Source organism: Lissotriton vulgaris, chromosome 1_1 (genome assembly GCF_964263255.1).
Source record: "Lissotriton vulgaris chromosome 1_1, aLisVul1.2, whole genome shotgun sequence".
NCBI classification, from domain to species: Eukaryota; Metazoa; Chordata; class Amphibia; order Caudata; family Salamandridae; genus Lissotriton; species Lissotriton vulgaris.
In genome coordinates, this window is record NC_141685.1 from 1,621,037,213 (window position 1) to 1,621,051,352 (window position 14,140).

General features: G+C 43.0%; 1 protein-coding gene across 1 annotated transcript in view; it reads left to right on the top strand.

The window, feature by feature from the left end:
• Positions 1 to 14,140, top strand: part of LOC147750913 (arylsulfatase A-like) — a 495,797-nt gene that overhangs the window by 231,960 nt on the left and 249,697 nt on the right. Inside the window, exon 4 of the mRNA XM_086937290.1 lies at positions 9,238 to 9,448. Coding sequence (XP_086793416.1) covers positions 9,238 to 9,448 — 211 coding nt within the window. The remainder of the gene's footprint in view (positions 1 to 9,237; positions 9,449 to 14,140) is intronic.

Genomic DNA, 14,140 nt, shown 5'->3' on the forward strand with positions numbered 1-14,140 from the left:
GACTGGATAGTGCCCTCAACCAGGTCCTCCAGGGCTGTGTTGTCTGGGACTGTTGACCTTCCTCCTCCGGTCCCCTTAGCCTCCTTCAGCCTTTGAGCTATCGGCTCCTTGGCACGGCTGCGCAGGTCGTACCATCTTTTCTTTAAATCATCTATGCGTGTCACCCCACAGCATTTACTTTGTTCTTGATCCTGTTCCATATCCTTCTTTTTTCAGCTTCAGGTACTTTCAGTGAGAGCTTCCCAAAAAGCTTGTAATGGCTGTTTGTCACCTCCTGAATGAGGTTCTCAAGTTCTCTCTCACTGAACTGTATCTTTCTCTTCCTGGCCACTGCACCCTCTTCTGTTGGTGTTTGGGACATTTTGGCTGTCTTCTCCTCCTGTCAGCAAACAACAATTTTTGTTTTCTGCTCTCTCCCACAGCACTCTGCTCCTGCCTCTCAGTTCCTCTGTGCACAGGAAGCAGCATGGGCTGATTGACTTCCTGGTTGTGAGGTCATCAGCCTGCTCCCAATGCGACTCTGTAGTTTTTCCGGTATCGCAATTTGCGAGATCGCAAATTGCGAGAATACAGGTTTTTCACATTTGCGAGTCTTTAACATGGAATCGCTAATGTATTTAGCGATTTTTTGCGATTATTTATTTTCTCGCATTTGGCATCATGCATAGGTAATAGCGAGTCCTTATTTGTGATTCCTTAAAAATCGCAAAAAACGATTCTCTATTTCTTTGCTTGATGCATCTGGCTGCAAACTACCAAAACAACACCTAACTACACCAAAAATGAACAAATAACGTCCTAACGAATCTAATTGCACTACTACTACCTCGCTCCTACCCTAAAACTAACTTAACTGTAAATTAAATTAAGCTTCTTTTAACCGACAAAACACAGCTCTAACTATTAGGGGCCATCTTCCAAAATGACCTAAAAACAAAACAGAGGAAATGGGAAAAAATGGCCTTGTCATAAAAATAATAAAAAGGCTAACTCCCCATAGACAAGAATGGAGAAAAAACAAAAAATAAAAAATAAATAATGTATATTTTTATTAATTATAAAATATTTTTTACAAATGTTCTAAAAAGATCCAATCATTGTTTGAAATATACATCAACAGGCCAATTTAGATTCGGGAAAATGCGCTCCGAATAGCCGCACGGAGTTTTTTTCCTGTACGGTTTGTATGGAGAACCGTACCAGTACGTACGACCTAGTAAGATGTGTACCCAAAGCAGTTCTCCATACCAATCGTACCGAAGACCGTACAATTCACTGATCCATACGAATTATTATTATTATTATATTTCTTATATAGCGCCAGAAGGGGTATCTCCGCGCATGCCTTGAGAACCCGTCCTGGTTTTTCCCTGTGAGATAGCCCCTACAGGGGATCCCCAAGGTGAAAGCCAGGCACCCCGCCGCGGGGGGGGGGGAGATTAAGCAAGCTTAATGTCCAGAGTTGCAGAGTGTGAGCCCATGATTAGGTCAGGCACCGAAGCGAGAATTATCGAGTCCGTGGACATTTGAGCTCAACACCCTGTCGCGTCGGGAATTGAACCCTGGTCCCGGGTCTGACCTCTGCTTCAGGGTCTGCCTGCTCTAACCAGTGAGCCACGCTTCTCCACATTCGCATTTGGAACGCGCAGCACGTAGTATCCATATGGATCAAAGCTGTATTTTCTGACACAGCAAGCTAGACTATAAGTCCCTTGTCACGGATGCTGCAAAAACAATGTACAGGGAGCAGCAGGGTAGACTCTATGATGTAGAGGATAAGGCGGGTAAATTGATTGCGTGGCTTGACAAGAAAGAAAGGGCGAATCGTGTGGTCCCCGTGATTTAGACTTTGGATGATGAGTGTGTGACTGACCCCAGTGAGATTGTGGAGTGTTTTGCGGATTATTTTCGTACTGTGTATTCCCCGATGTCTGAAAGAGATGAGAAAGACTCCCATTTCTTGCTGCGTGATATTGTGCTGCCCTGCCTATCCGAAGAGGACCGAGAGTGCATGGATGCTCCGTTGTCTGCAGATGAGATTGCGACTGCAATTCGTTCTGTCCGTTCGGGCAAGGCTATGGGCCCGAACGGCTTGCCTATTGAACTGTACAAACTGCGCCCCGATAAAGTTGCACCATATCTGCGCGATATGTTCATAGAATCACAAGACCTTGGCACCCTCCCTTGTGATCAGCGTTTGGCAACGATCGTGGTAATTCCTAAGGAGGGCAAGCCTCGGAATGGCTGCGCATCGTATAGGCCCATCTCCCTGTTGAATGCTGAGCCTAAAGTCCTAGCCAAAGTTCTCGCCAATCGTCTGCTTACGGTGATTTGTGACCTGATCCATCCAGATCAATCCGGTTTTATCCCACATCGGAACACCGTACTCAACTTGCGGCGCTTACATGGTGTTCTCGCGAGGGTGGGGTCTCTTCTAGAGCCGGCCATCTTGGCTTCCTTAGACACCACGATGGCCTTTGATATGATAGAATGGCCTTACATCTGGGCCGCCCTCGTGAAATGTGGCTTCGGTTCGGAATTTATTGGGTGGGTGAAGCTTTTATATAGGGAACCACTGGCTCAGGTGGTCGTCAACGGTCGAGTGTCCAAGTCCTTCACTCTTGGGAGGGGTACGAGACAGGGGTGCCCGCTGTCCTCCCTGCTCTTAGCTCTTGCTTTAGAGCCCCTTGCAGCCTGGCTCCAATGGGAGCCGTTGATAAAGGGCATTCAGTGGGCTCCCGATTTTGAGGATCGAATCTCGCTGTATGCCGATGATATTCTCTTATACCTTACCTCCCCCCGTAAATCCCTTAACGTCTTGTTTGACGTTCTCACTTCGTTCGGCAAGAATTCCGGTCTGGTCATAAATTGGTCTAAGTCTTGTGTGTATGTCATTTTGGGTGGCCTCCCTCCCTTGCCAAGTAGATTTCCTATTCAGGTTCCCAGTCCGGTTTCAAATATTTGGGGATTTTCATATCGCTAGATCCAGTTGCTCGCACAATCTTTTCCCCCCTCTCCAGAGGTTGAAGCTTGACGTGGTTCGGTGGCGTAGATTACCGTTGTCGCCGCTCCGTTGCGCCGCGCTCTCTAAAATGATGTCTCTGACTCGGTTTTTATACGCACTCCAGAATTCGTTTGACATCATCCCGGCAAGTTACTTTCGGGAGGTGGAAGGCCTGCAGAGGCGGCTCATTAGGGATGGCCGTGCAAGAATTGCTCTTGCTAAACTAACCCTCCCCTGGTATGACGGGGGCATGGCGCTCCCGGATATCAGGCGGTACTATTGGGCCTCCCAACTGTGCGCGATTAATCACGCAATGTATGCACCCAGCCCAAATCCGGCATTTGAGATGGACAAGCACCAGTTGCCGGGTGGGAACTACAATAGGGCGCTTTACTCAAGGGCAGCAGGGAGGAATTTAACGGGACCCACTAAGATTGCTGTGCGCGTGTGGAGTGATGCAAATGCTGCCCTGGGATGGAAGGATCGATTGACACGAGTGACCCCTTTGTATGCGTCGGAGAGATTGGGATGCCTCTGGACAACCAAAGGTTTTGAGAAATGGGATATGATTGGTATAAGCAGAGTGGGTGACCTTTGGGTGAAGGTTGCAGTTAAGACTTTTGAGGCACTACAGAATGAGTATGAGTTGACTGAAAGAGAGTTTTTCAGGTACACACAGGTCCGCCATGCCTTGACATCGGTCTTTGCTGCCGATGCCAATGTTCTCGAGTCCTCCCCACTGGAAGACCAAATACTCAATGGTCATCTGCCTGATAGTACGATTTCATTAATATATAAGAAGTTAATCAACAATCGGGCAGATCTCCTTGTGCATCTCAGGAAGGCCTGGACTGGGGATGGGTTGGAACTAGACGATGAAGACTGGCAGTCAGCACTGTCTTCCCCGAAAGAGGTGGCCATACCCGCCCGTCTCCGTCTCGTCCAACTCAAAATTCTTCATCGGGTATATGTTACCGGTCCTCGTTTAGTCTCCATGGGTTTTTCTTCAGATGGTGGTTTGTGTAAGCGTGGATGTGGTTTGAGTAGTTTCCTCCATATCATCTGGGAATGCCGGGAGGTGGCTGCGTATTGGACTTGGGTGCATGCTGTTATGGAGTGTGTCACCGGGGTTGCTCTACTGCCTGAGGCCCGGAGATGTCTGTTGAATGTGTGGGAGCCGAATGATTACAACGTCGCTCAGGCCCGGTGGGTGGCCCTTGGGAACATGATCGCAAAGAGATATTGCGCAGTTGTGGGGTTCCCAACGGCCCCCCACCGTGTCAGTATGGAAGGAGAACATGGACTGGTGTATGTTCAGAGAGAAGACTGTGTATTTAGCTGGGGGCAAGCCTGGGGCGTGGACTAGAATCTGGGGCCAATGGAACGCCTATCGAGGAAACATATGTACCCCCCCGTTTGAGGAGAATCCGGATATTTCCCTATCCCCCTGATCCGACATTCCTGGTGTAGTCTACTCTCTTTCCTGATTTTTGACTTCCCCACTGACTCCCCCCCTGACTATCTCTATTGCTTGCTCAGTTGTTCATCTTGTATTGCAGGTTCCCCCGTAGGAGCACGACTTTGTCCATAATGTTTAACGCCTTGAGATTTCTTTGTTTTTTCTCTTTGTTCTTTTCTATAAAAAACAAAAAACAACTATATCCTGATTTCATCAAGGGTTGCTGAGAATTGTATCTTGTGTTATTGCCGGACCTCTAGGAGATCGGCCGCAGTCCTGTGATAGTCAATGATTGCTTTTCTGTGCTCTAGCGGCCGGCCCCTGTGGTTGTAGGCCCATGGTTGTAATCGTATTTAAATTGCACAATAAAGTTTTTAAAAAAAATAAAAAAACCATTCTGGACTCAATATCATGCAATTCCATATTTCTGCATCAATATTCTGTCTCTACACCATCAAGTTGTATTGTACAATTATTCTCGCCTGTTGCCTGGTGATTGTCAGTTGGGTCAGAGCTTTGCCCAATTAGCTCCTCTCTAGCCTTGGGTGTCTAATTGTGGACTTCCTTTAAATAAATGATCACTAGTTGCACTACAGCTCCGGATTTGGTAATTCCTGCATTCCCCAATACCACATTCATCCTATAATATTCTAGCATTTAACTGATTGTTCGTCAACACTGTAATTTGGTGCCAAAAACAAAGATCACAAGCAATCCCTAGATGTCATATTATTTCCTAATTCTGAAAGTGTTACAGATGTAACTAGTTACAGCAAAACAAATAAGCTGCGTATGCACGATGTTCGATGATTGGCATGTAACAAAGGTCACAAAAATTGGATTCCAGGTGTGAAAAAATATACAACAAAAGCTAGAATGATTAATGGATTGCTGTGGCAAGGAGGAAAACCAGGTACCACTCTTTCGAAAGGCCATCAGAAAATGTGTGTTGTACTTAGTCTAAAACGTGTCAAGTTAAATCAGCTTTCAGGGTTGGCTATCCAGAGAAAAGCTCTATCTCATATGTAGTCATAATTGCTAAGTGGCGGAGGACCTACTCCATTGATCACATTCTAGAACATCTAACATTGTTTCTAAGTTCATAAAATAAAGCTTTTAATTTTGTCTTGAAATTATTATCTATTTTACTTGGACAATAAAATACATTTAGATTTCTTCACATTAGCCAACCATAAAATAGAATCCATATGGTCTTGTTTTATGCAGTACTCAAGCACTATGCAAGAGAATTTGGTTAGAGGAGAGTGCTATATCTTTATCCAGAGGAGCAGAGGTGCACTTTTCACCAAGTCCGCCAAGAAAGAGAGGCCTACCTCTCATTGGGTAAGAAAGTTCGCAGAGCTCCTGGGAGTTGCTAAAATCCTACATAGGATTTTATTTTTGACAGTTTGCAAATTCCCTGGGCTGAATGAGCCCCACACACCTGCCCCATGTATACCCACAGAAAGGTATTTGCTTTTATATAGCATAATTAATTCTTTAATAGGTTCATGACCTAGTTTCTCTACAAAATGAAAAATAGCATCAACTGCCTCAGCAAACTTTAAAGCCCTTTGAATTAAGAGCTTGGCCCATTTTAGATTGGCATCGAGCAGGATTCCAAGATAATTAAAATTCTGTACCATATCAACAACAGTCTCTCCTAGAGTATTCTTTCACAGTTAGATCATTCAGATTGCCCATAAATTCTTTAAAAAGATCTAGTAAAACCTGCAGACAAATGGCGATGCAGGCGATAAGGGCCGTATTGTCCGCATAGATTAATATGGGGACTGGGCGATTTTGACCATGGGTAGATCCTTTGATTTTCATGCTAACACTCAAGAGATTTCATATAAAAAGGAGCTAAAATACAACCCTATTGCACTCCACGGTTAGATCTGAAAAAGGGGTGCATTCTCCATTCTGACTGTATCTAACTTGGGCATTCGTACCCCTGTGAAGACGATTAAGGAGATCTGTCAAGGAATTGATACCCACCTCTTCCATCAGAATTGAAAGCCTCCCCTTGTCCACCATGTCAAAGGCCATATGCAACAAACCTCTCCTAGCTTTTTATTTATTTTCCCATTAACAGAGTTAGGTTCAATGATTGTTGTACGGTACCCACTCCAGGGCAGAAGACATATTGTACATCTGGAAAAAAAAAAACTTTTGTCTCCATCCAATCTTCCATTTTTTGGAAAATTATTCTCCCTAGTATCTTTACGGAGGAATCCAAGATGGAGATAGGCCGATAACAAGATGGTTGATTTCTTTCCCCCTTTTTAAACATTGGCACTATGGGCCCCAATTGGATGGCAGGCGGACATCCTGACGTAAACGGGCATGGCATTACAACTGGCCCTGTGTACATGCCCTTAAGTTAACACTGATGCTAAAAACATGGATTGACTTGCAAACAATGAATGTTAAAAACGTTGAGGGAATGCATATCAGCAATTTAGTTCCACTCTTATTTTACATGCTTTACTTAATCTTGCATTCCCTATGAGTTAGCTATTTTATAACGTTGTTGTTTATCTGTATTTTATCCTATGCATACTTTGAAGCTTGAGCCATGCCATGTATTTATGAGGAATGCAAAAACAACAGTTGATGGACAGAATGCAGAACAATGTCATACATTCACCCCTGTACAGAGATCTGGGCCTAAATTTATGAGGGGTTTTGTCTCAGGCGCTAAGGCTAAAGCCAACCAAAGGGCCTGTCAGTGGGTTGGCCTATTTGCAGAGCACATAGAACACTTTGTGTATTCCATTTTCAACTGAAATTCTGTGGATATGTGTGTGAAGGAGGTACACTGATGTCAAAACATTTGCAAGACTAAATTAAGAGAAATTAAAGTGCTTAAATTTGAGGGATTGCAGTGCATGTTGGGAGCGGTGAAGTGACAGATGTGAGAAAGGGCATTCGGGAAAGAGTGAAAAAAGGATGCTGAAGAGAAAAGAGTGGGGGTTGAAGATGTGCAGATGGACAAGATATGCAGAGAAAAAGAGGATACATATCTAACATAAAGCACACATAACTGAAGGCCAAAACTCTTCCCACAGGCCTCAATGCTATTTAATTCACAGACTCACTATTTCAAATTAAACATTTCCTATGTTAATTATTTATAAGAAATCATTGTTGTTACTCATTTATCTTAAACAGCTAACACCCAGTGACAAGGCCAACCATACTGACAGGCTTTAGGCGAATGTCAGTTGCTGTGCTATTTATCTGGATAAAATTACATCTCAAAGAGAAACCAAAATATCGGTCTCGTGGCACACTATGGGACTCACAGAAATATATTCGGCATGATCCTTTATAGAGAGCACCCACTTTTTTAATCTCACTTAAAGACCTGTCTGCACATATTTCTATATGACTGGTTACAGCTAGCACCTGTGGGTGCTTCTCGAAGTCTAGTTAGAGCATATTTTTCCAAAAATTATTGCTGTATGCAGTGCAAGACACTGGGCAAGTATACATTTTAAAGGGCTAAAGTTTTCATGCAGAACAATTTATACATTATACATTACAGTAACTGTTGAGCAAATGAATGCAAGAAGATATGGGGCAGTTTTTAATGTGTTTAATATTTCAAGACTATACGTTCCCACTGCTTAATAAGCCTTGATTAATCGCTGCATTCATTTGCTTTAAAATGCACCATTTGGCAATCTTTTTTTTAATTTCTTTCTCAGGAGAGGGACTCCCCCTGGACCACAGTTTTGCCCATAGAACATGTTCACATCGCTTGCTATATAAAAATCATGCCCAACGTTTACGCCCACCACTTTCAAATGTCACCAGCCGCCGCTGCTGGAGTCACAACATTTATGACCTCCCCCACATGATTTCCCATCCTATTTTAAAGGACTCCTAAGCCTAGAGCTTTTACTCTTCAGCTAGGAGTGCAGTGCCATGTAAGGGTTAGTTTTATGGCTGTATGTTTTATGGCCTGAAGGTGTATAAAAAAAGACACAGATACACTGTTGTAGCTTTATTGACAACATGTTGTTGACAGTGGTTTTTATTAATATTGTAATGCTTTATTGACTCTAATGATGGCTTTAAAATATTATTATTGCATTTTGTGATGTGACGGTTGCTGTTAACCTGTGGATTCATGGTATTTTAATAGGGTGATCCCCTTGACAAAGTCAATAGACCTTTCATATATGTTGTTGTGCTGAGCCTTTGTCAAAGCCTGTATATTTATTATGATAACCCCCTTATTGTGATGTTCTTCTGGTACATGTGGTAGAGGAACTTTGGGCCTTTAGGTGAAATATAATTTCAGAGTGTTACCAAGGTATCTCCTTGCGTATATATTTGTAAATTAATGTGCAGTATTCAGTAGTGGGAGCGTGTAATAAATGTACCTTTCCTTTTTCAAAGAAAAAGCACTGATTGGACATCCATTTATTGAGTGTTAGTATTGTGTGCCAGTGAATGGTGATTACTAGCCCACACAACCTCCCCTAAGTAGGCACTGGACTGCTCTGCTTCACTACCCCAGAGGGTCAAGTGCTTCAGTGAGGTGCGTGGTTACCAGTAAAGAGAAATTGTGAATGTATTACTAGCACAGGCCTCACAACTTGCACAACTAATAACCCAATTTCTTACAGTGACCAAGTATCTCATAGGCCAAACTGTAAATGAGACCCCTTTTTTCACTGCTGCCTGTCACAGAAACTAGTTGCCAGCAGTCTGGCTTCCTCTCACATGGCTGTTTCTCTTGTGATTTTTAGGGTGCTAGCCTAAATCAGACCTGCTTCCCACCTGATATCAAGTGTTTTGTGGCATACTGGATTGAACATGTGCCCCTTCCTCTTTTCTGGAATGAGACGATCATCCAGCAGCCAGTTGACTTCACCCATCTTGAACCCATGTATGATGACTTTGCAGAATGTTTCATTGCTGATGCTGTGGAAAGCTCCACACCCTTCTTCCTCTACTTTGCATCACACGTAAGTCATGTGCTTTATAAAAGCCCACAAATAGTTATCTATTTATCTATCTATCTATCTATCTATCTATCTATCTATCTATCTATCTATCTATCTATCTATCTATCTATCTATCTATCTATCTCCATCCGTCTATATGTACTTATCTATTTCTCTATCTCAAATTTCTATTTCTTCATCCCTATATCCATCCTCCAGCTAAAACTTGCAAAGCATACACACACACACCATGTGTAATCACTGACATTGAAAAGGAAGCAAGAACACACAACCCAGAAAAAGTAAAAAAAAAAGGCTCAGCTTACTTATATAAAAGTGCCATTTTCTTTACTGGTGCATCTGAATGGCTCCTAATGCAGTGCCAAATACATGTTTATTAGCCCCACCCAGATCAACCCTATCGGTTTTTCAGAGACATTGATTGCAAAGACGTTTTTCTGGTCCTGGGGTAGCCAGTGATAATGGGTAGCTCTCGTGGTGGGTACTTTAAACCAGCCTTGGCGTTCCAGGTCTTTGCTTGCCAAGTCAATCACCTTTTATTCTTATTTTATTTTATGTAAAAGTATTCTAATGTGCGTCTTTCTCAAACTGCAGAATAGAACAGACTCATTGAGTAACTGAAAACACAGACCTACAATGCATAGTTTTATTTTATATATATATATATATATATATATATATATATATATATATATATATATATATATATATATATATATATATATATATATATATATATATATATATATATATATATATATATATACCATCGTAGAGTTTAGACCTCGCAGGAAGAAGTCACAAGATTGGTAAAATTTGCATCCATTTCATTTAGGAATCAACTGCAACAGGAGATGCAGAGCCACCATCTGTTCTTTTCAGCCAAACCGGTTTCGGGAATCCTATCCCTTTCTCAATGGCATCTGCTGGCAATGATGATGCAGCATGCACTGTAATTTAAAGCGCCTGCCTCCAAGGGCGTGGTCACATAAATGGCCTTATGGATCTTGTAGTGCATGACCCAATTGTCTCAAGTGAGTTCATCATTGAAGCAGTAAATAACTGAGTGATTAAAATCCCTGTGGGCTGATGAAAATGTTGCGCTGGGTGTCCTATTGTCTGTGGTCAGCTGTTCCTGGACACCAATCTCCCGTATATTGATATCGCCATTGGGCGCCATCACGGGTCCGCAGCAAGCGTCAGGCTTTCTTCCACGGCTGGGCTACAGCAGCAGACATACCATCGTAGAGTTTAGCCCTCGAAGGAATAAGCCACAAGATTAGTAAAATTTGCATCCATTTCATTTAGGAATCAACTGCAACAGGAGACGCAGAGAAAACAGTCACCATCTGTTCTTTTCAGTCAAACCCGTTTCGGCTTCTGGGCTGAAAGGATTCGTTATTTACCACCAACGATTAGTTGGTGGTAAACAAGGAATTCCTATGTAAATGCAAATATGTGCATTTACACCTGTGCCATGTGACAAACATCCTTAAGGCATGTATGTATGCCACATGTGCACACCAGCACTATTCAGGGGTGCAACAGGGTGTCAAAGTGACACCCTGCCACCCTTGACTATTTCCCTATTTTAGCGAATCGGTATTTAACGATTTGGTAATTGCCATTCATTCCTATGGGCCTCCGAATCGGTAAGTAATTACCGAATCTTTACCGAATAATTACCTACATAGGATTAACGTATTCTAAAATACCAAATTGGTAAAATTCGGTATTTTAGAATCGGTAAAACATATTTACCTACATCTAGCCCTTAGTGAATATTATAGTAGAGCCCGAGAGCCTGCCCCTTGAGCAATGTTTTGATATTGGATACTATAATATTCACTGCACCCTAGAATATTGTTCCATAATCCTTTGCAGGGCATTTGGTTGGGATTGTATTTTTTGCCCATATCTGTGCTTGGGGTGGTCCTATGAGGATGGGACCACCACCAATTGTTCAGCATGATGTGCTCTTTGTGTTCAAGGAATCTGCTTGGTTCTCTCCCTAGGTTAGTGAGGACATCAACATCATCCCCTCTCTCACTGCTTGCTGTATTTTCATTTTGACTTTTGTGAGATGATTATATGCATTTTAGCACGTAATAATAGTTACTTGTTGTTTTACCAAGGGTATGTGAGGTTTCTGTTTTATTAATTGTGGTGAGACGGAATGGAGTTGCGGAGCGGAATTCATGAAGTTTTTGATCAATTCAGCAGAATTCCAACTCGCCCACCCTTAATTATACCTCAGAGGCTAAGCAGAGTTTGCTCTGAGACTGCAGTAATCTACTCTTAGAGGGTCATTAGGATGGCGGGTAAACTTTAGTCTGCCTGCCACTCTTCACAGCTTCTCATCTCCATACCTACTGCACAACAATGCTACTATACAAAAACAACACAGCTCACCAACTCACTCTCAAACACAATCTTCACCACCTACACATGCAGACACATCAAAAGGCCTTCTAAGCCTGCTGGATGAGGAACAACTGCACTATTGCTATCCTCATACAGCTCATACCTGCACTAGGGATGCGCCTGCTACAAGCCCACAAAATACTCCTCACTCTTCTTCAAAACAAAGTCACACCATCACAAAAGCACATTGTCTAAACAGCCTACTAAAAAATGCTCGATCACTCTGCAAAAGCAAGCTTCACAACTACGACCATCTCGCTGCCACACACATGTGACTTACTCTTCATAACTGAATCATGGTTGGGAGATGACATTGCTCCAGTGCTGCATGAAGCCGTTACTCTAGGCTATCAAACTATCACACAATATCATGTTGTCAAAAGAGGAGGTACCAAGCAGTTGTATTCAAGCAAACATTAAATATTACTAAAGCTGACAACGTGTCCATACAAGGCTGTGGGACGCTCTTCACCAGATGCAACCCTACACCATCTTCCTTCTGTAACTTCCTACTCCTTTACAGACCTCCACCTATTAATGCAACATTCCCAGACACACTTCTAGACACAGTTTCAAACCTTAAACACTACATTCCAAACTACGCATTCTGGGTGACCTAAACATTTGGTTTGACACACCCAATATGCCACATCCAAAAACAATTGTCACTGGCCCAGACTCAACTGATACTACATCAGATCATCCATAAACCCACACACATTGCTCGGCACATTCTAGATGTAATTTTTGCAAATGCAGAACTACCTTTCAAACAATGACTCTAGTCACATGGTCAGACCACTATTTGTTTGCTTTCCAACAAAAAACAACACAAAGCAGCACTCCTAAAACTACCTTACATGCATCCACCTATGGACTGTGAAACAAACTCAATTTTGAACACTTAGAAACACAGAAAACATCCAGTACAGATCAAGATACAATATATTAAATTTAAAAACTATATGAGTGGCTACAGGAAGCTTTTGATATTCTTATATCACTAAGAACAATGCAACAGAACAAAAGAAAACAGGCACCTTGGAGAAATATAAAGATAGATGAGATAAAACAGCAAATTAGAAAGCTACAACATACCTGATTCAAAAACATCACCTATCAAGACAAACTTCACCTAGAGAAACTTAACAGAGTAGACAAGTCAGCGATTAAAAAAACTAAGAAAAAACACTATTCAGACAGAATTCAAAATGCTAAGGGGTCCATTAGAATTGCGGGTGGATCGCCACCACCCGTTTGGCGGTGGCGATCCGCCCGCGAAAAACCTCAACCCGCTCTGCATTTACCCCCCACCACATTACCATGGGGGGGGGGACCCCGACGGACCAAAAGACCGTCCGCTGGTTTTCCGCCCGGTCGGCAAATTGCTAACATGGTGGCGGTGTCTGGGAGACACCACCATCCATATTAACATGTCTGTAGGGTTGTACCTTTCTGTGGCGGCAACGCAGACACATAAAGGCAGGCAGTTTTTGCAATTGGGGGCCTGTAGCGGGCCCCCTGGTATTTAGGGGGTAGGGAGTGCACATGGGGGGTACCTATGGTACCCCGCTGCAGTTCTATGCACAACATGGCAGGCACCGGCGCGGTGCCTGCCCTGTTGTGCATGGAAGTGCGCAACAGGAATGTCAGGAATGCAGGATGCGCCCGCCAGTTTAGCGGGCGCATCTTAAAGACCACCAACGAGACCCCCGCAGCATCGGCGGGTGGTCCCAATCCCCGAAAGTCTGCCTGCCATCCTATTGACCCCCTAAGTGTGCAAATAAAGAAATCTATAACATTCTCACTGGATTTCGTAAACCAAATTGTTTAGAAGGAGCTCACCCCATTACTTAAGATTTCACAGACAAACTGGCAATTCATTACATGACCAAAGCAGACACGTCGGACTCCTACTTAAAATAAAGAATAACCACCAGCACAAATCCTTTTCCAAAACAATCCTCCAAGAATACGCAAACCCAGCCTCTCCATTCCTTCCAACAAATATCACACAATGAATTTATAGACCTGCTCAAAGCAAGCAGGCCTGCTGGTTGCCCTTTTGTCCCATGTCCACCACAAATCTTAAAGAAAATTCTTCTAACTACCTCTGCTGCCAGAACAGTAAGAAGAATCATCAATAGTTTCTTAAGTACCGGAATATTTCCAGATCTCAAAAAGTCATACACGCCCATTGCTAAAACAAAATAACCTGGACCCTCTTAACCCCGACAACTACACGCCAAATTCAAATGGACCTTTCAT